General features: G+C 41.4%; 1 protein-coding gene across 7 annotated transcripts in view; it reads left to right on the top strand.

Annotated features, from left to right (window-relative positions):
* Parp6 (poly(ADP-ribose) polymerase family member 6) overlaps nt 1–13,751 on the top strand; it is a 28,971-nt gene extending 15,220 nt beyond the window's left edge. For 4 of the 7 annotated variants that reach the window (XM_050151917.1, XM_050151921.1, XM_050151919.1 and 1 more), the window contains 11 exons: nt 143–268; nt 2,076–2,141; nt 3,047–3,114; nt 5,492–5,540; nt 5,786–5,898; nt 6,616–6,688; nt 7,328–7,397; nt 12,293–12,372; nt 12,745–12,808; nt 12,975–13,059; nt 13,389–13,751. In XM_050151917.1, coding sequence (XP_050007874.1) covers nt 143–268; nt 2,076–2,141; nt 3,047–3,114; nt 5,492–5,540; nt 5,786–5,898; nt 6,616–6,688; nt 7,328–7,397; nt 12,293–12,372; nt 12,745–12,808; nt 12,975–13,059; nt 13,389–13,491 — 897 coding nt within the window. In that variant the 3' untranslated portion in view covers nt 13,492–13,751. Of the gene's footprint in view, nt 1–142; nt 269–2,075; nt 2,142–3,046; nt 3,115–5,491; nt 5,541–5,785; nt 5,899–6,615; nt 6,689–7,327; nt 7,398–12,292; nt 12,373–12,744; nt 12,809–12,974; nt 13,060–13,388 lie in introns of those variants that run through there. The other 3 variants (XM_050151920.1, XM_050151922.1, XR_007593530.1) reach the window with 2 other exon arrangements.
* The last annotated feature ends 6,321 nt before the right edge of the window (nt 13,752–20,072 follow it).

Consider the following 20,072-nt stretch of genomic DNA (forward strand, 5'->3'; position numbering starts at 1 on the left):
AGCCATCTCTCTAGCCCTAGTATTTCAATTTTTATAATTTCTAATTAGAAAGCCATGAAAACATTTGCCTTAAAGGGGGGTGGGAACATTCTGGAGACTCCCAGAACTGTCATTTAGTTCTTCCCCTTTCTTTTTTCCTAAGGTGGTAGATCTGCTGGTGGCCATGTGTAGAGCAGCTTTGGAGTCTCCTAGAAAGAGTATCATCTTCGAGCCTTATCCGTCTGTGGTAGACCCAACTGATCCCAAGACTCTGGCCTTTAATCCTAAGGTATAGTTGTTGGGAGGAAAGGAATAAGGGACAGAAATGGTGGGAGGTTGGATTCTAATTCCTATATACACAACAGATCCAATGAAGGACAGAAGAAATGGAACACTTGTTTCTTGGGTACTCTTGAACACTGGTGTTAATCTGACAAAATAGCTGGGCTTGTCAAAAGAAAGGAAGAAAAATTAGTACCTGTTATATCATGATGAAAAGAATATAGGCTTGTGGCTGATGTGGTAGCATGTACCTATAATCTCAGCACTTGGAAGACTGAGGCAGGAGAATTGCTTAGGGTTTAAGGCCAACCTGGATTACATAGTAAACTTCAGGCTAGTTTACTCTAAGAATGAGATTATGACTGGGAGGAAAATAAAACAGTGAAAGGACGTAGGCTTGATGGGAACCAGCCAGACATGGATTCCACCAGAAGGTCTTTGGCTTTCTTATTGAATAGTGCTAGGGAACGTACTTCATCTTTCTCAGTTTCAGTTGTCTGCCTATAAAAGGGGTAGGAGTTATTTTATGAACTGTTATAAAAATAAGAGATAATGTAAATGAAATACCCTATGGGGGGTTCTCTGGAGAAATAGTTAATAGGCTGTGGATGACTATAAATATATTCCATTCATTTACATGTGAATTGTAGGGGATTTTATTATGAGGAATGGTCCCACCTACTTAGGGAGGCTGAGAAGTTCCCACATCTACAGTCAGTAGACTAGAAACCCTAGAGAGCTGTGATGAATTATGTTCCAGTTCCAGTTCAGAGACCTGAGAACCAGGCAGGCTCAAGACCCACAAGGGCCAATTTTGTAATTCATTCAAATCTAAAGCCAGGAAAAGGCTGATACCCCAACTTGTGAAGAATACCTTTTTATTCAAGAGCCAGGATTGGGGAAGATTAGCTTTCTTACTTTATTTGGGTCTTTCTTTGGCTATATGAGATCCTCATTAAGAAGGGCAATCAGCTTTGCCCCCTCTAGTCATTCAGCTGTTAATCTGAACCCCAAAACACCTTCACAGAAAAACCCAGAAATCATGTTTGACCAAATAAGTAGGTACTCTTTAACCTATTTGAATTGCCTTTTTTAATTTTTTTTTTCTTTTCTTCCCCCCCCCCCCCTTTTTTTTTTTTTTTGCAGCAACAGAGGAGTGGAATTTCAAGACAGGGTTTCTCTGTGTAGTCCTGGTTGTCCTGTAATTTCTGTAATTTGCTCTATAGATCAGGCTGTTCTTGAACTCAGAGATCTGCCTACCTCTGCTTCCCAAGTGCTGGGATTAAAGGCATGGACCACCAGCTTTCAAACTGACTTCTAAAATTAACCATCACTGTATGTCACAGTGCCTCGTTGTTTTCTGTCAGTATATTGGATATAATACTAGATTTATACATTTATTTAATTCTGAGAACGTTTCTGACGATTGCCTCAGAAATAGTATTTTTAGTTACAAATACTAACTTTTGAATATTGAACTGAAGTATAGCTCAATGTAGAGCGCTTACCAGCATATGTGAGGGCATAGGTTCAATCCTTAGCATCACCAAAATCCTGACATGCAAAAATAAGACAGACAGAACACCCCCTGTTATTTGCAAACAGGGCTTGTAGTAGTTGAAGGTGTTCGACGACTTACCCAGATAATTACATAACTAGTAAAAGGACTAGCATAAAACTCTAAAGTTTCCAGATAAAGCTTATTTTTTTCCACAGCACACTTGAGTGTAGACTTTAACTGCCCTCTTTTTCTTTTTTATTATCATATCTTTGTATCTGCTTCTAATTATTTTCTTCTCATTGATTATCAACAGAAGAAGAATTATGAGCGACTTCAGAAAGCTCTGGATAGTGTGATGTCCATTCGGGAGATGACCCAGGTATTTTGCCTTCTCTTTGCCTAGCTCAGCCCTCTTTCCTGCTCGTAATTCACAGGAGTAGGGTAAAGATTTAGAGAAGCTACGCAAATTCCTATGTTTTCCTTATGTTCCCTTTGTAACCATCCCAGTTCTTGCTCCTGTTTTGTTAGCTTTCTTACCCTATTTCTCTTCACTCCTGGTGTCTCTCTCTCCGTCTTTATCTTTGCTGCAGATTCTTTCACAAGTTGTTCATGTGTCAACTTTTTTCATAGTTCTTGGAGAATTAGAGAAGCTAGGGAAAGACTTCTGCACAAGGTTAGGTGGGTGAAGAGGGGACCTAGAGATAAGGAGCTAGATCCAGGGATTGTATCTTCTGTCCTTCTAGGGGTAGGGCAGCCACACAGAGCGGTGATCATCCTTTGACTCAAGGCTGTCCCTCACCAGATTTCCCCACCCCTTGTCTGCAGTCTCTGCATGAATAGACATTCATTTGTATTCATATTTACAGGTGGGCCTCTTCTCAGTAAATCCTATATATCATAGTGCAGTTAACACAGAAGGTATACCTAGAAAGGATGATTTACTATTAGAAAGACTGATTTATGTGAAGATTTGCCACAGGATTCTTTAGCCTTTTCTTTGGGGGACATTGATTTTATTTGTTTTTTGATTTATAAGCAACAATTTTAGAGCTGTAGGAGTTGCATAAAATGAGAGAGACCCGCCTGCATGTTGTTTTGTAAGCATCTTCAGTCATTTTCATATTTATAAGTCTTGCCAACCTGACTGGGCCTCCTTAAGGGTGGGAACCCCTTGTCTTCATTCTTCCAATAGCCTATCTTGCCTTGGGTCCCAGTAGTCTATAGAGAGTGGGAGGGGTCCTTCCTCTCCTGGGAGATAATCTTATTATGGCCATTGTCTTACAGGGCTCATATTTGGAAATCAAGAAACAGATGGACAAGCTGGATCCCTTGGCCCATCCTCTTCTGCAGTGGTATGGATAGAATGGCTCAGGCTTTGTATGGGGTGGGAAAGAAAAGAGTCATCTGTATATTCTCCTAGAGGCATTTCAGCATTCTTTGCAAGGCTATATTATGACTACTTTTTCTTGGTGTTTTGCTGATAAGCCTTGACTTGACAGTAACTACAAAGAGCTCACAAATTCTGACATGATTTCTCAAGCTTGAAGTATTCCATATTTCCCCAAATGTTTGTTTTCTTACTTAATTATTTTAATATAAGATGTTTAAAAAGCGTGTGTATTTAGCTGGGTGGTGGTGGTGCACACCTTTAATCCCAGCGCTGGACTTAGAGACAGGTAGATCACTGTGAGTTCAAGGCCAGCCTAGTCTACAGAGTGAGTTCCAGGACAGGCTCAAAGCTACAGATAAACCCTGTCTTGAAGAACCAGAAGAAAAAAAATGTGTGTATTTGTTATGCACAACATGCATTATGTAATGATTCATTAGAGTTTTTAAGTGCTAGGATATTGTCCATTATGACTCAGCAATTCTCAAAAATTTAATGTTATTAACTATAGTTGCCGTTAGTACGTTTTCAGTTTTTCAGCATAGTTTTCTGTGTGTCCAAAGAAATTCATCTCTGTCTTCTATCTTCGTCCCTGATGAAGAGTGGCTAGAACCAGATACACTGTTGTTTCCTACTGCTAGCAAAGAATTGGGCTGTTCCATTCCTCTCCTTCTCCCCCGCTGATCTTTCTTGTTTTCCTGACAGTTTCTCTTTCTAGTTTGACTCCTTCCAAGTCAACCCCTGAAACTAGGTAGCCAGTGCAGTAGATTATTTCCTCATAGCATGAGTAATTACCAGACATAGACTTCTAAAGTAGCACTGTAAACTATGGTGAAACCTGGGATTGTCTAGTTGGTGAAATACGTACCATATAAGCGTGAGGACCTGAGTTTGTTTGATACCTGGCACTCACAAGAAGAGACAGGCATGATGGCATACATTTGTAATTGCAGCACTGGGAAGCAAAGATAGGTAGGTCCCTAGGGCTCACTGGCCAGCCAGAGTAGTCTAATCAGCGAACCTCAGGTCCCGGTCAGACTTGTTTCAAAAAACAAGGTGGATATCTCTTAAGGAACAACACCTGAGGTTGACTGTGGCCTCCATGGGTGCACATGTATGCATACCACCTGCCCAATGCACGCTTGCATATACATATACAAAAATTTAAACAACCACAAAATAAGTACACTGTACCCACTGTAGGAGATAGTGCTCTTGCTGAATCCTTAGTTTTTATGCCTTTGTTCTCTTATTCTTCTGTTCAGGCTATATACAGCCTAGTCTGTCCTTGACTCCTCAGAAAGTTCATTCTAATTTCTTTTGTTTCTCCCCCCAATCTATATAGTATCTTTCTATTTTCTCATCCTTGAGATCCTTTAGGATTCCTTTGAGCTTATGCAGGTTGGCTCCTGAGCCTCAGTTTTGGGATTTTAAACCCCAGACACCAGTTTAACCATTTTCAATTCAGACCTCTCTCTAATTGGTAACTTCTGATTTTCTTTTTGTTTGTGGTTCTTTTTTTGGTTTTTCAAAACAGGGTTTCTTTGTTTAGCTCTGACTGTCCTGGAACTTGACTCTGTAGACCAAGCTGGCCTTGAGCGATCCACCTGCCTCTGCCTCTTGAGTGCTGGGATCAAAGGCATGTACCACCCACACCTGGCTTCTAATATTCTTTTTGTTCCATGTTTTTCTCTCCCTAGTTATAGCAGCCTCCCCCCGACTCTTTTACCTGTTATTAGTTCCTTAAAAACTAACTGGTCCAGTGGGCTGGAGAGGTGGCTCAGAGGTTAAGAGCATTGCCTGCTCTTCCAAAGGTCCTGAGTTCAATTCCCAGCAACCACATGGTGGCTCACAACCATCTGTAATGGGGTCTGGTGCCCTCTTCTGGCCTGCAGGCATACACACAGACAGAACACTTATACATAATAAACAAACAAACAAACAAATAAATAAATAAATAAATATTTAGAAAAAAAAAACTAGCTGGTCCAGTTGGTGGCTTCCCTTTAAAATCTATATAATTATATATGTAATTTTTATATAAGCAAAATCACTTAAAGGAACTATCAGTGGCCAGGGAGTGATCACACACGCCTTTAATTCCAGCACTTGGGAGGCCCAGGACAGCCAGAACTGTTAACACAGAGAAACCTTGTTTTGAAACCCCCCCCCCCCAAAACAAAAAAGAAAGAAAGAAAAAGAAATATCAACTATGACTTGGAAATTATCACACAGTTCAGACATTGGAATCTTACTTGCAGTACCTAGATTAGAGGAAAGTTCCTCTTCAGGATAGCCTCACCACATAGTTATTCTGTCCCTTCTTTTTCTGTTTCTTCCAGGATAATTTCTAGCAACAGGTCACACATTGTCAAACTACCTCTCAGCAGGGTAAGTAATTATTCTCCCTCTGTAATCTTAAAACTTTTAAGTGAGAGGCAAGGAGGGGCTCTACGCCCACCCATTGTATTGGTCCCTGACTAGCTTGGTTGGTACCGTCTGTCCATCAGCATAGTGTTTGACCCTAAACATATTTCCCTTGTTTGTAGTTAGTGTAAATCTGATTTGTTTCCAACCTTTCCCTCCCTGATCTCTGTTTCTGCTGGTTTTTTTTATCCCACCCCCACCCTGGGCAGCAGCTGAAGTTCATGCACACCTCACACCAATTCCTCCTGCTGAGCAGCCCTCCTGCCAAGGAGGCCCGGTTCCGGACCGCCAAGAAGCTCTATGGAAGCACCTTTGCCTTCCAGTAAGGATGATGGAGATGGGGTGTCAGGAGATGGGCTAGGCTAGCAGGGCCTTGGGATCTATGAGTTTTGTTTTTTCATGATGGTCAACTAGTCAGCAGTTATTTACTAAATGCTACTGTGCTAGGTGCTGTAAAGGAGAAAATGCTGCATGTGACATGGTCTTTATTTTTAAACTGCTTACGGTGTGGTTGAATGGACAGAATATTTTCATGTAAAAAGATACAAAGGAGCCGATTCGAAGGATAGAGTTAAAGTTTGGGGAAGAAATCCACAGTTTATGTCTAACTGTAGGAGGGAAGAAAGAAAAAAGTGTTAAGGGTAATTTAGAAGAAGTCTTAATGCTTCTTTATTAAAAAAAAATGCAGTGTGACCTCTGGACTAGAAGCCATATTGAGATCATTGATAAGTTTATTGAATTTGAGATGAAATTATTGAATTTGAAGTGTCAGGAATATAGGCAAATAAAAATACTGAGCCAGCATTTGAGGGTTTAAGATGTGGGGTTAGTTGGACAACAGGAAGATGTAAAGTTTAACCACACACTCACATATGCACATACACACTTCTTGCTGCCTATGACTTTATCTGTGAACATGTCACTCGTTAGGTGTGTTTGCCCATCTGCATGTATTGTGGGTAGGGGGTGATAATGGTCTTGGAAGTATTCCTAAGAATCTCATACTATGAGGGGACATATGTTCTATCCTGCCTTACAGTGGGTCCCACATTGAGAACTGGCATTCAATCCTGCGCAATGGGCTGGTCAATGCATCCTACACCAAACTGCAGGTGAGGCTGTGTCCTTTTCTTCTTTCTCTCCACTCACTCAGCTATGGAAGTCTGCTCTAAAATGCTTGAATATCTGTTTGTGCCTCTGCATCACCATGTCTAGCCTATGTTGAGAAAGATAGAGCCTATCTACAGAGAAAGTTAGCACTGTAAATATAGAATGAATGTGGCTGTTGTATATTTTGGTTGTTTAGGTAATGGGAATTAACCTATTATTATGACAGAGACTTTCCATTTGTGGCTATCCAAGGAGTTGTTACAAAGGCTTATTTCATTGCCCTGAGAAACTACTGGGAGTGGTTTTTGTTCCTCTTCCTGCTACCTTTTCCATAGTTTCTTTGTTTGAGAATCTGAAAATATATGAAGGATTGAGGTCATATGAGGTATGAATGCTGAGGCAATGACTCAGTGGCTCTGCTACTCCCCGTTCTCCATGGTATTCTTTAGTATTTTGCAAGCAGTTTAACTGAATCCACTTTTCAGCCAATCAGCTTTTCAAGAGTAGGTGCCTCGAGTTTTTTGAATGAGTAAGAAGGTAGATAAATGGAGGGACAAAGGACTGCATAAGTGTTGTGGATGCCTAATATACAGCCATGGGGGTCCCAGGCTCATATATTCATCCTGGTGTTTCCCTGCAAGCTGCATGGAGCAGCCTATGGCAAAGGCATCTACCTGAGCCCCATCTCCAGTATTTCCTTTGGATACTCAGGTAAGCAATACTCTTTGGCCACCTTGACTTTATATTACATCCATCTGTGAACACATGAACTTTGCTATCTTCTCTTTCATCATGGATATTTGGTCTTTGTTAGCACCTTCCCCAACCATGGATATACATTCTGTCTCTTTCTATTTTCTCTCACTAGAAATTTAGATTATTTATGAGGCAAGGGTAGTTATTGTAAAAAATGGTAGTTTTATACAGTGGAGGAACTAGACCCTGGGGGTGGGTTAATGAATAAATAGAAAACAAAAAAAAGCTTTTTGTAGACCAGATTTTTTTTTCTTTCTTTCTTTTTAAAACTGATTTGTGTAGTTCATGCTGTGCTTGAATTCAGTGTGTATCCAAAGATGACTTTGAGTTCCTGATCCTCCTAAGTACTGGAATTACAGCCATATGCCACCATGCCCATGTAAACCACATATTTGATATGAGTAATTACAAATTATGTGCATACATGTGTGAATATTCTTGAATATAATTTGCTTATATTTTTGGAGATATTCTTCTCTTCCCTTTAAAATTTAAATGGTCTGGGGGCTGGAGAGATGGCTCAGTGATTAAGAACACTGACTGTTCTTCCAGAGGACCCGAGTTCAATTCCCAGCACCCACTTGGTAGCTAATAACTGTCTGTAACTCCAAGATCTGACATCTTCACACTGACATACATGCAGGCAAAACAACAATGTACACAAAATGAGAATAGAGAAATTATTTTAAGAAGAAAAAAATAGAAAAAAAATTAAATGGTTTGTAATCACACTATTATAATATTTATTTACATTGAGTGGAAGAGAAAGTACTTCATTCTAGATTCTAAGGAGATGATTCTAGCATTATTTAACTCAGAAAAACAATTGAAGTCAGAACTCTTTTGGTCTTCCTGGTTCATGTTCCACTTTGGTTTGCCTTTGTTCTTGTTCAGTGGAGTCTCTGTCTAAGCTACAGCAAGCCATGCAGTTGCATGTCCACAATAGGAAGGCAGTTTATCCTGTTTTTTTTTCTTTTATAGATTATTGTTTAGTATTTTTAGTAATTATGCCCATCATAGAAATTAAAAAATAAACAACAAACTTATATCTAGAATCACAGAACCAAGACAGGCAGTAGTGGTTTCTGTTAGAGGCCAGTTTATTCTATAGAGCATATTGCATTCCAGGCCAGCCAAGGATATACAAAGAGAAACCCTGTCTCGAAAAACAAAACAAAAACAAACAAAAAAAGAATCACAGAACTGCAAAACTAATAATGTAGTTATGGTGATAGGTTTATAAGTAATCCCAGATATTCAGGAGGCCAAGACAAGAAAATCATGAGTTTGAGGTCATCCTAGCCTACTTATTGAGATCTTGTCTCAAAATAAATTCATAAAATGCCTAGGGACATAGGTTCACAGTGTTGTGTTTCTTAGCATACATGAAGCCTTAAGGTCAATCTTCAGTACTATAAAATAAGCAAATAAATATAGAACTGGTTTTAATGATAGAACAAAGGAATCAAAGAAGAGCTGGTAATAGGTAGAAAGGAAAACCAGTGAACTAATACACTATAGGGCAGAAAAAGCCAGATGATTCAGCTGAGTATGGTGACTCATGCCTTTAATCCCAGTCCTCAGGAGGCAAACAGGAGGGTTCCCATGAGTTCAAGGGCAATCTAAGTTACATAGTAACTTCCAGACCACTCTTGATTACAGAATGAAACCTTGTTTCAAAAACCAAACAAATTAACAAAATGAGGGACCAAAATGTAGTTTTGTGGTGCAGTCCTTGCCTACCATGTGCAGTGAGGTAACAAAACAAAAACAACTGGTAGATAGACAGTGATTAGTTTAAGAAGAATGGGCACAAATATGAACAAAAATGCAAGCATCACTACAGATGTACCAAATTTTCTGAAGCTTAGAAGAAAAGTCTGTAAATGTTCTATTAATAATTTGAAACCTTTTGACAAAACATCTAGAAAAAATAGAAAAAACTTAATAAGACTGACTAAAAGAAATTAAAAATATAAATGATGACCAAACCCAAATAGTATTTGGGTATTTTGTATGTTTGATTTTTGGCTGGGAATGGAACCCAGGACTTTGAGCGCGATATACAACACTTTATTTACCTCTGAATCACTCCCCTCTCCTCATAGTCTTTCTTATGAGTCTTAAACTGTCAAAGAGCAGATTGTTTTAATCTTAGACAAAAGTCTAGAGAATGGAAAGAGGGAAGCAACTAATAAAAGTTTGTCAGGTCTGTTTGAAACTAATGCACTCCATCAGAGTACATCTTAAAGAGAATGTAAAGACAGGCTGCCAACTTGGAGAAGATGCTTGTAAGATGCATAAAAACATAAGATTAGTCTTTACATGTATTCAGAAGGTGCTGGAAAGATGGCTCAGTGGTTAAGAGCACTGACTGTTTTTCCCAGGTTCAGTTCCTAGGACCCACACAGCAGCTCACAACCATCTATAATTCTAGTTTCAGGAGATTGGCATCCTCTTCTGGCCTCCAAGGATATGCACATGGTCCACAATTATATACATAATATTTTATGTATATATTTATTAATAGATAATTTAAAGTGGCAACTTATTAAGACCTTATCTCAGATTTTAAAAGAAGGACCGGGGGCTGGAGAGATAGCTCAGAGGTTAAGAGCATTGCCTGCTCTTCCAAAGGTCCTGAGTTCAATTCCCAGCAACCACATGGTGGCTCACATCCATCTGTAATGAGGTCTGGTGCCCTCTTCTGGCCTGCAGGCACACACAGAGACAGAATATTGTATACATAATAAATAAATAAAAAGGACCAGGCTGGGGTGGTGGTGGCAAATGTCTTTAATCCCAGTACTGGCCAGCCTGGTGCACAAAGTGAGTTCTATGGTAGAGCGTGCACCAAAACCCTGAGTCCAATCTCAAGTGATATTTAAAAAATGTATAGGGCTGGGCGGTGGTGGCGCATGCCTTTAATCCCAGCACTTGGTAGGCAGAGGCAGGCAGATCTCTGGGAGTTCAAGGCCAGCCTGATCTACCAGAGCTAGTTCCGGGACAGGCACCAAAGCTACAGAGAAACCCCGTCTCGAAAAAAACAAAACAAACAAACAAACAAAAAAGCATAGGTCAATACAAAGTCTTTAAAAGCAAGCAAATAATATAAATGGTGACTCCATTGAAGAAATGCTTCCGCACCTCTGTGTGAAAGCTATGTGACCTTTAGAGGAAAGTAAAATAAACCAAGTGACGTGTTATTTAGTATTCATATGGTAATACCACAGGATCTCCTTTACTGTCTGTAGGGATAAGAATTGATACAGCCATTTTAGGATACAGTTTTCTTTTTCTTTTTTGGTTATTGTTTTGTTTTTTTTCAAAACAGGGTTTCTCTTTGTAGCTTTGGAGCCTGTCCTGAAACTTGTTCTGTAGATAAGGCTGGCCCTGAACTCACAGAGATCCGCCTGCCTCTGCCTCCCAAGTGCTGGGATTAAAGGCATGCGCCACCACCGCCCAGCCCTATACATTTTTTAAATATCACTTGAGATTGGACTCAGGGTTTTGGTGCACGCTCTACCATAGAACTCACTTTGTGCACCAGGCTGGCCAGTACTGGGACTACTACCTCTGCCTCTCATTGCTGAGATTAAAGGCAAGCACCACTGACACCCATTTGAGAGACGGGTTTCTTTTTTTTGTTTTGTTTTGTTTTGTTTGTTTTTTCGAGACAGGGTTTCTCTGTGGTTTTGGAGCCTGTCCAGGCACTAGCTCTTGTAGACCAGGCTGGCCTCGAACTCACAGAGATCCGCCTGTCTCTGCCTCCCCAGTGCTGGGATTAAAGGCGTGCGCCACCACTGCCCTAAGTGATAAGGCTGTGATTATGATAAACCTGTAGACAGACTGAAATCCTGTCCTTAGGCCAAAAAGAGTTGGCCGTAAGGGGTATACGGGTACTGTTTGATATGTAAGTAAAAATCCTATTTCAGTCTTTACAAACAAGACCTCTCCTATGACTGCTAAAAATAGAAGAGGAGCTGGGTCATGGTGGTGCACGCCTTTAATCCCAGCACTCGGGAGGAGAGGCAGGTGGATCTCTGTGAGTTTGAGGCCATCCTGGTCTACAAAGCAATTTCCAGGACAGCCAGGACTGTTAAACAGAGAACATGTCTCAAAAAACTTAAAAAGGGGGTGTAGAGGGATGGTAGAGAATTTATTCTCTGAGATAATGTGGAAATGAGAGGGAGTTGGCATTTTTTTCTAATGGTAAGATTCTTCAAGGTGAATATCTGTGGAGAATCGATTTGGAAGGGCTCTGCTTTCTCCTTCTATCCTGGGTGGTCAATCTTTTGTGTAACTTTAAAGCTTTCTCCTAACTTGTGTCTCTGGCTTATCATTTGACTCTGAGGTATTGGTGTCCTACACTGCCGGGCTCTTCTTTCCCAACTCGAGTGTTTCATTAGAACCTCATTGGTTCCCTGGAGTTCTTGGAGGATCAAGTTCAGTTGCCTTAACAGCCTGGTTTATATCTTTTACATCATTTTGCCATTCATTATACTGTATGCAAATTAAGTTCTGTGTGTCTATCTGTCTTTATGCTTTCCATATTCTATTATACTAACTTTTCCTAATTCTGAGGTCCTTAGTCTTACTGGACCAGGACATCTTCAGATCTCCTGGCTAGGCTAGTTCCCCTCCCTGGTTCACACGGTGCTTACAGGCTCACCATCACAGTCGCCACCATACTCCTTGCCTTCAGTCTCCACCAGGTTAAGCGAGGGTAATCACTTGTTTATTCACTACTGTATCACCAAGTATCTCTAGTTGGTATCTGACATATAGTAAGTACTTCCACAAATATTTAAGAAATGGACGAATTAACTGAGTTTGTTGTTCTGTGACAGGAATGGGCAAAGGACAGCACAGAATGCCATCCAAGGATGAGCTGGTCCAGAGATATAACAGGATGAACACCATCCCCCAGGTATTTTTTCTGGTTTTGCCTGAGTTAGGACCTTTTCCTGCATCCTGCTAAAATAATGAATGGGAAAACAGTGGAGCAGGGGCCATCGTAGGTCATTTAAAAGTACGTTATAAAATGATCTTCCTTTAGTCATATGTTATCTGAAAACAAAGTCATATGAAAGCAAGGGCAGGTTAACTGAAAAGATGAACATGGAAACTGTGGCCCCACCAGGGTAATATTCTATGTAAGCAAACATTTGGAGGGCGCTGGGTGCTCAGGAGACCCAGTTCACACCCCAGTCAGTCCCCGTCACCAGTAGCTAATCAGCTCTTGAGAGCAAGCTCTAGCATTTTACCTTGCTCTGCATCCCTCTGCTTCTTTGTTTTTCAGACCCGATCCATTCAGTCAAGGTTCCTGCAGAGTCGGAATCTAAACTGTATTGCACTTTGTGAAGGTATGCAGTTCACCCAGTTCATGTCTTTCTGGGACCCCAACCTTTATTTCTGCTGCTCCCTTGGCACATGATTCAGCCAAAAGTTATGTTGAAACAACATGTTCTCCTTCCCTACCCGGACCGCCTTAAGTTTTATATCTGTGACTTCTGGCCTCTCTTCTCCCAGTGATTACATCTAAGGACCTTCAGAAGCATGGAAACATTTGGGTGTGCCCTGTGTCCGACCATGTCTGCACAAGGTTCTTCTTTGTGTGAGTCTAAAAGGAGCCCTTGGTATTACTTGAAGAATGAGGGTGGTAGATGGTGTGTGGCTGCTGAGGATGTTCATTTTTGTTGTCTGAGTCCTGTCCCTTGCTGTCTAATTTAGCTGGCACTGGGACTTTGCCCTTAGGTTAAAGACAGATCACTGGGGTCTGTGTAGAGAAAAACCTGCTGAGCTGATTGATCCCTTTATCCTGAAGAGCAGTGACAAAATCTTTCACTTTGGGATGAAATGGTCATGTCTTGAAACACTTCTGCTGGTGGATATGGGTTGGTATCATACTTCCCCTTGTGCTCACACTTCCTCTGTCTTTGGCAGATATGAGGATGGGCAGGTGGGCGATGCCAACATTAATACTCAGGACCCCAAGATACAGAAGGAAATCATGCGTGTGATCGGAACTCAGGTTTACACAAACTGAGGGGGCCCCAGCCCTCGTATCACCCTGTTCCCCCAGGATCCATCTACCCTTGTAAAAGGGCTCAGGAGCAGCAGGTGAGGCTGCCCTGAGAAATTTCAAGGGGCAAGAAAAGGATAGAAGAGGCGGCCTTCATGGTGGAGATTGATCCAGGAACCACTCCACGTTTGGATGGCTCTGACTGACTCCCACCCCTGATTTGCCCAGTTGACTTCACCCTGTTTGTAAATAAAACAATAAAATGGAAGGTGCTGTGGACTGGATATGATCACTGTGGTCTGCTAGCCTTGGCCCAGCGCCTAGCCAAGGCCCTAGGTAGGGGTTGTGTTGTGAGAGTGGAATATCCGAAGGTTGGGACGATTTGGTTTTCCTCAAGTGAAAGATGCATCCATTGGTTTCAGTGTTGTATTCTACAGATCTGTCTGTATTTTTAATAAAAATATCAAATAAAGAGGGGAAGTTTATCAGTTATGCATATGAAATAAACAGGAGAATACCACTGATGACAGTTATTAAAACTGTCAGAGTTAGAGCAGCTATGATTTTGTTTTTCCAAATCTTCAGGACCAGCTACTTCCTTATACAAAGGAAGGATGTCAGTCATCCTTGTGTCGTGTGTTAGAGGCTGGACCCTTAGTCTTTCTCCTGCCTGGCTTTTAGTTAAGTGAGGTGAAGAGGTAAGTTGGCAGGTGCAGGAAGCTGGGTTCTCTAACCTGAAGTCCTTTAAGAAAGGCTAGTCTAGGGCTGTGGGCATAGCACTGTGGTAAAGTGCTTGCTTAGAATGCATGAGGCCATAAGGGCTATCAGGATTTGGAGTGGGAACTCCTCAGAAGAAGTCAGAACTCCCTAAATAGGTAGGTATTCTGAAACCCCTGCCTTTCTTTAACACTGGCTAGTCTTGGAGGATTGGGTTTGTCTTACTAAGGAAGCTTCTGGCCTTTCAGATTTGTTCCATATACCCAAAAGTCTTGGTTCATTTTTAAGACTTACTATGTGTAAACCAAGCTAATCTTGAACTCAGAACTTCCTGCCTTCGTCTGTCCTGCTATTAAAGGCATGGCCACCATGTTGGTTCCCTTAGTTAATTCTAACCATAACTGAGACATGTTGAACATTTCCAAATATTTTATGAAATATTAATGAAAAACAAAAATGTAAACACAGAAAACACCACAAAGTTCTTTTAAAAGCCCAGCTTTTCAATATGATTTCAAATTCTACTATAGCTCTTGTTTCCATAACCTGCTCTAGACTACCTCTTGTCTTCTGTGATCCTCAGACCACTCTTAAAAGACCCTTCCCCACAGAGATGGATTTCTGCATTGTCCTTCAAGCCCGTATAACTAGTACATTATAAATGAGTATGATAGTATCCACCTACAGTCCTAGCTTATACCCTGAGGGCCAACATGGAGAATCAGTTGAGCCCAGGATGTCAAGACCAACCTGAGGAATTTAGCAAGACTCCCGTCTCAAAAAGGACATAGTATATCCCAATACTCCCAAGTCCTCTAAGACAAATAAATGACTGTCAGTGGACACACGCAACTGAAGCCCCTGCCTCCTGGAAAGACTAACCCATGATATGGTATCAGAGACAGCTAGTATAACTTAGTTCTTACAAATTATTTTCCAGGTAGTGTGCAAACCACCTTACTAATTTGCTCAAGTTTTAAATTATTGTATAAGTATATATTGTATTTATTGTTGCAAGATTCCTATATATATTGGAGTCATAATTCTCACAAAAGCCTCAGAAATAGATACTATTATTCCCATTTTGCAGATGGAAAATAATCTCACAGGATAAGTTATTTGGTGTATTCCATAGCTTATTGTAGTAAACTGACTCATTTCAGAATTCCTGTTCTGGTTCTCTGATTATAGCCCTAGTTACTGCTGATAGCAAAGCTAGGAGACATGTTTTCTTCATCTTAAATGTGTCTAGGACAGTGGTTCTCAACCTTCCAAATGCTGTGACCCTTTAATATAGTTCCTCATGTTGTGACCCCAACCATAAAATTATTTCCATTCCTACTTTATAACTGTAATTTTGCTACTGTTATAAATTGTAATGTAAATATCTGATATGCGGATGGTCTTAGGTAAACCCTGTCATGGGTTGCTACCCACAGGCCTGGGATCTTACAACTGACTGGTGATAATGCTGGGTTTTTAACCAGATCCTTCCAACTCCAGAACCTGAGCTCTTGTCATCCCACATCCTAGAGGTTTTACTGTTTAACCCTGGCTGACCTGGAACTTGCTGTGTAGACCAAACTGGTCCCCAACTCACAGAAATCTGTCTCTACCTCCAGAGTGCTGGGATTAAAGGTGTGCCCTAACACACTGGGCACCTAGAGCTGTTCAATCAGCTGATTCCCTACCTGGACCTAGGTATGTGACTACTCACATAAAACATTTTTGGCAATTTCAGAGAAGAAATTTTTCCCACATGTAAACATTTCAACACCTGCCTGCCAATGCTAGCAAATGATGGTATGAGAAGGAATGAAAAACTAGCTTATTTTGATCCCAAAGCTGCAATAGCTGAGCTATTCTTGTGGTATCATTCTGTTTTGTTTTTTAAAAATAGCACAACAGGCTGAATGGTTGTGGCATATGCCTGTAATCCCCTCACTCAAGAAGACAGAGGCAGGCAGATCTCTGTGAGTTCGATGCCATTCTGGTCTATAGCTTGAGTTCCAGGACAGTCAGGGCTGTTACACAGAGAAATCCTGTCTCAAAAATAAATAAATAAATAAAAATAAAAAAGAAGCTGGGCGGTGGTGGCGCACGCCTTTAATCCCAGCACTCGGGAGGCAGAGGCAGGCGGATCTCTGTGAGTTCGAGGCCAGCCTGGTCTACGAGAGCTTAGTTCCAGGACAGGAACCAAAAGCTACGGAGAAAACCCTGTCTCGAAAAAAAAAAATAAAAAATAAATAAAAAAGAAGAAATAAAGCCACAACATAATGGCCTTTTTATATTAATAAAATTATGTATATCATTTTATAGTTCTCTCCTAAAAAGCTGATCTCAGAAGTTCATAAGGCCTTATTACTCAAAACATGAGATTAAAAAAGGCGAACCAAAATCAAGAATGCTTTTTGAAAACGGCCTGTGGCTCAGCCCTAGCGCCTCTGCTTAACACTTCATTCTTCAGCACTGTAAGGAAGAAGGAAAAGCTTTCTCAGAAGAATGCCCTCATAGCAGAGAAACGTGCTTGGTAGGGGCTCTGTGCTTCTGTAGAGCTATGCTCTCAGCTGGGAGAATTGAGGGCCCCGCTACTTTGAAGGTTGAGGGCTGGGGTTTATGAAGACGCGGGAGCTACAAGACAGCATTCTTCACAGAGGGCAGGGCTCTTAACTGTACACACAGGGCCTGTCCACATTCCACTTATCTGAGTGTAGGCATTCTTGTTTCCTTTAGATCTAGACATGCTTAAATAGAGACAGGGCCAGGAAAAGGAACTTTTCCTCAATTAGTGCCAGACGGAGAGTATATAGCCATGATTTTGGACTCAAAATTCACCTTCCCTCCTTTCCTGGTAGTTTTCCATCCAGGCTGGGTGTGGTCATGACTCAAGTTTGTGGTAAGGATGTGGCCATCAGCTGGGGAGGAGCTAGCTTCTGCTTTTAGTTCCAGCTGGGAAGGAGCAGAAGCTGGTGCTGAGTCATTAATGGTTCTTACCAGCTCACAGCATTATTTTGGGTAGACATCTAGGGATAGCTTGGTTTCTTATAGGTGGTGGGAGGCAGTTCTGTGGATCACAAAATTTCACTGGAGCCCTCCAGCCCCAGGAATGAGAAGGTAGAGTTCAGTTCATTAGAAGAGGCATTGACCTTTAGAACATATGTAGGACTTTCCACAGATTGATTTAAGACCACCCACCCTCTTGCCACCATAGGGCCAGAGATGCTAACCTTTAAAAATGATTTTACACAGGAGAGAGCCTACAGTCTCTTCAGTTCTACTTGTCCTTGGGATGAGTGAGTGAGGTAGCAGGCAGCCAGTCTATAAGGACTTCTTGGGAGGAGGGCACTTGATCTGTTGTTACCTGGTCTCACCTTTTATTTTTCCAGAATATTTATTAAGGTTGCTTAATAAAAAAAATTTCACTTATCATTTTGGAAGTTCCTTACTGGAAAGGTAATTATTGTGATAACAAACAGTCACAATGATCATTCTGGATTTCCTCATTGGATAAAGTCCATTTCTTCTTGACATGTAGGTTTCCTTATTTCTGAGATAATGATTTTATTATTTTTACAGTGTCTGGTAGCTCCTGACCTAGCAGCCAACCTGGGGATATACTTACTTCAGAATGCTACAAAATTATAGAAGATAGAGGGAATAGTAGTGGCCACAGAGCTGCTGAGGCACTGAGTTTAGAACTGTCTTTTTGTAAGGGAACCATACTGATAGACCATGTGACTTCACTACTTGGATGACTTTGCTGGTAGGTGTCATCTTGTCCATCATGACCCCCTGGTCTCCCACAGCTTGATTGACACCCTGTCCCCAGTCTCGTCACACAGCTGTTGTGTCAGCGCCTTTCCCCTTCTGTCCTCCTTGGAGCTGAAAGTGGCAGACTCTATGTCCAGATGGACTTGAGGTACGTTCTGTTTGCTCTCCAGTTTGCATACCAGGGAGCTTGAACTACAGATGTAGGGAGAAAGGGGAGCACAAGACCTCTAGGAAGTAATTGGGTAGGTTGATTACACCACTCTAAAAGGCCTTTTTAAAATGAGTCTTGGAAGTTCTGGGATAGAAAAAAGTTGGAGGTCACGTCGGGTGACAAGGCCTCTGTGGCTGAGATAGTGCTTTACAGAGTAAGGACTCCATGCTTATCTCTTCCTGCTTCTCATTGCTGAGGCAGCATTTGCAAGATGCTGGGAAAGCCCGCACCAGACACAGCCACATTCAGAAAACTTGTATTTTCATTATTTACTGAAATTACATTCACTTACGGAATACTGAACATCTTTTAGAGGCGCTCCATACGTATATTGACTTCCCAGGTGAAACTCAAATGTTTTCTCCTACTTGAAGCCTTCCCTTTCTCAGAGACAGCTCGTTTTCTCTTTATCCCTAACTCCAAAAATCCATCATTTTCTCCTTTCCAGGGTTTCTCTGGGGAAACTTTGTTCTACCATTGTGACAGAATTTTTTTTTTCGAGACAGGGTTTCTCTATGGCTTTGGAGCCTTCCTGGAACTAGCTCTGTAGACCAGGCTGGTCTCAAACTCACGGAGATCCGCCTGCCTCTGCCTCCTGAGTGCTGGGATTAAAGGCGTGTGCCACCACCACCCGGCGACAGAATTTTTTAGATGCCTGAAGAAGGCATGGCATGAAAAGGCCTTCTGGGTATGGCGGTAAATACCTCCTATAATCTATGAATTTAAGATCATTGTGGGCTCTAGAGTGAGACTCTGTCTCAAAAACAAGTTAAACAGCTCTGGTTCTGCTTTCGACCTGATGTTCAAGGCTTGTGGGTAGCTCTGGTAGTCTGTTTTGTCCTTAGAAATAACACTGCCATTTCCAGAGACCAAGAGATCAATATGGGACAGCTTATACTCTCACCATTTCACCAGGGCTAAAGTTTATTTTGAGGCTACTGGGTTGGTATATGATTTTTTGACTTACACATCCCCCAAGAACTCACATTTAATTTTAAAAACTTTTAAGCCATTAAATCAGATTCTGTAGATTTGGCCAAAAATCTGCAGTGAGTGAATCTTGCAGTGTACTCTCCCTTGCTGATCAAGTCAGTGAACACAAAGAAAGGGCTTACTTTAGGCTGGGTGGTGAGGGGGTCTGTGTCCTTTAACCCTGGTTTCCTGTAGTCTTGGGGTTGTTATAGATCAATGGAATGCAGTCCCAGAGGGATGGCTCCAAGAAGGCAAATCTGAATTCAGAAAGTTGTTCTGCCCTGGTCACCAAGAAAGCCCTTTAAGACTAGGCCGTTACCAAAGGGAAAAGGTGCCTGTTGGGCACTGTTGGACTCATTCACATATTATTAACTGATCAAACTCCACCCTGTGAAATAGAAATTGTCCTCAGATTACATTTAACAGACTCTACTTGTTAAATTACAGGTATAGTCACAGGGCTAGAGATTAAAACTAGAACAACAAAGATAAGATACAACCTTACCTTACTCTTCTATTCCATGGTGACTTCTCAGCAAAATCAAGACAGTAACTCTTAGGAAGTCACTATGACACATTTTGACATCTAATGTAAACAAGACAGGCTGTAGTCTGCCACTTCCATGAACCCCATTTGTGTAACTGTCACATCTCTGAAACTTGCAGATGATGGGCAATTCTCAGCTGCCACCAGTTCTCCAGTTTAGTTGATATTCATGTTAATCTTGGGACTATACCCAGCTTGGTCTCCAGTCCTGCCTCAGTCTCATAAGTGCCAAGATCACAGACTTGGGCACACTAGCTTTATACCTAGATTTGTGGTGATGGTAGTGTGTGTGTGTGTGTGTGTGTGTGTGTGTGTGTGTGTGTGAGAGAGAGAGAGAGAGAGAGAGAGAGAGAGAGAGAGAGAGAGAGAGAGAGAGAGAGAGAGAGA

The sequence above is a fragment of the Alexandromys fortis genome, unplaced genomic scaffold (assembly GCF_014885135.2).
Source record: "Alexandromys fortis isolate MF-2015 unplaced genomic scaffold, M_Fortis_MF-2015_v1.1 scaffold_70, whole genome shotgun sequence".
NCBI lineage: Eukaryota > Metazoa > Chordata > Mammalia > Rodentia > Cricetidae > Alexandromys > Alexandromys fortis.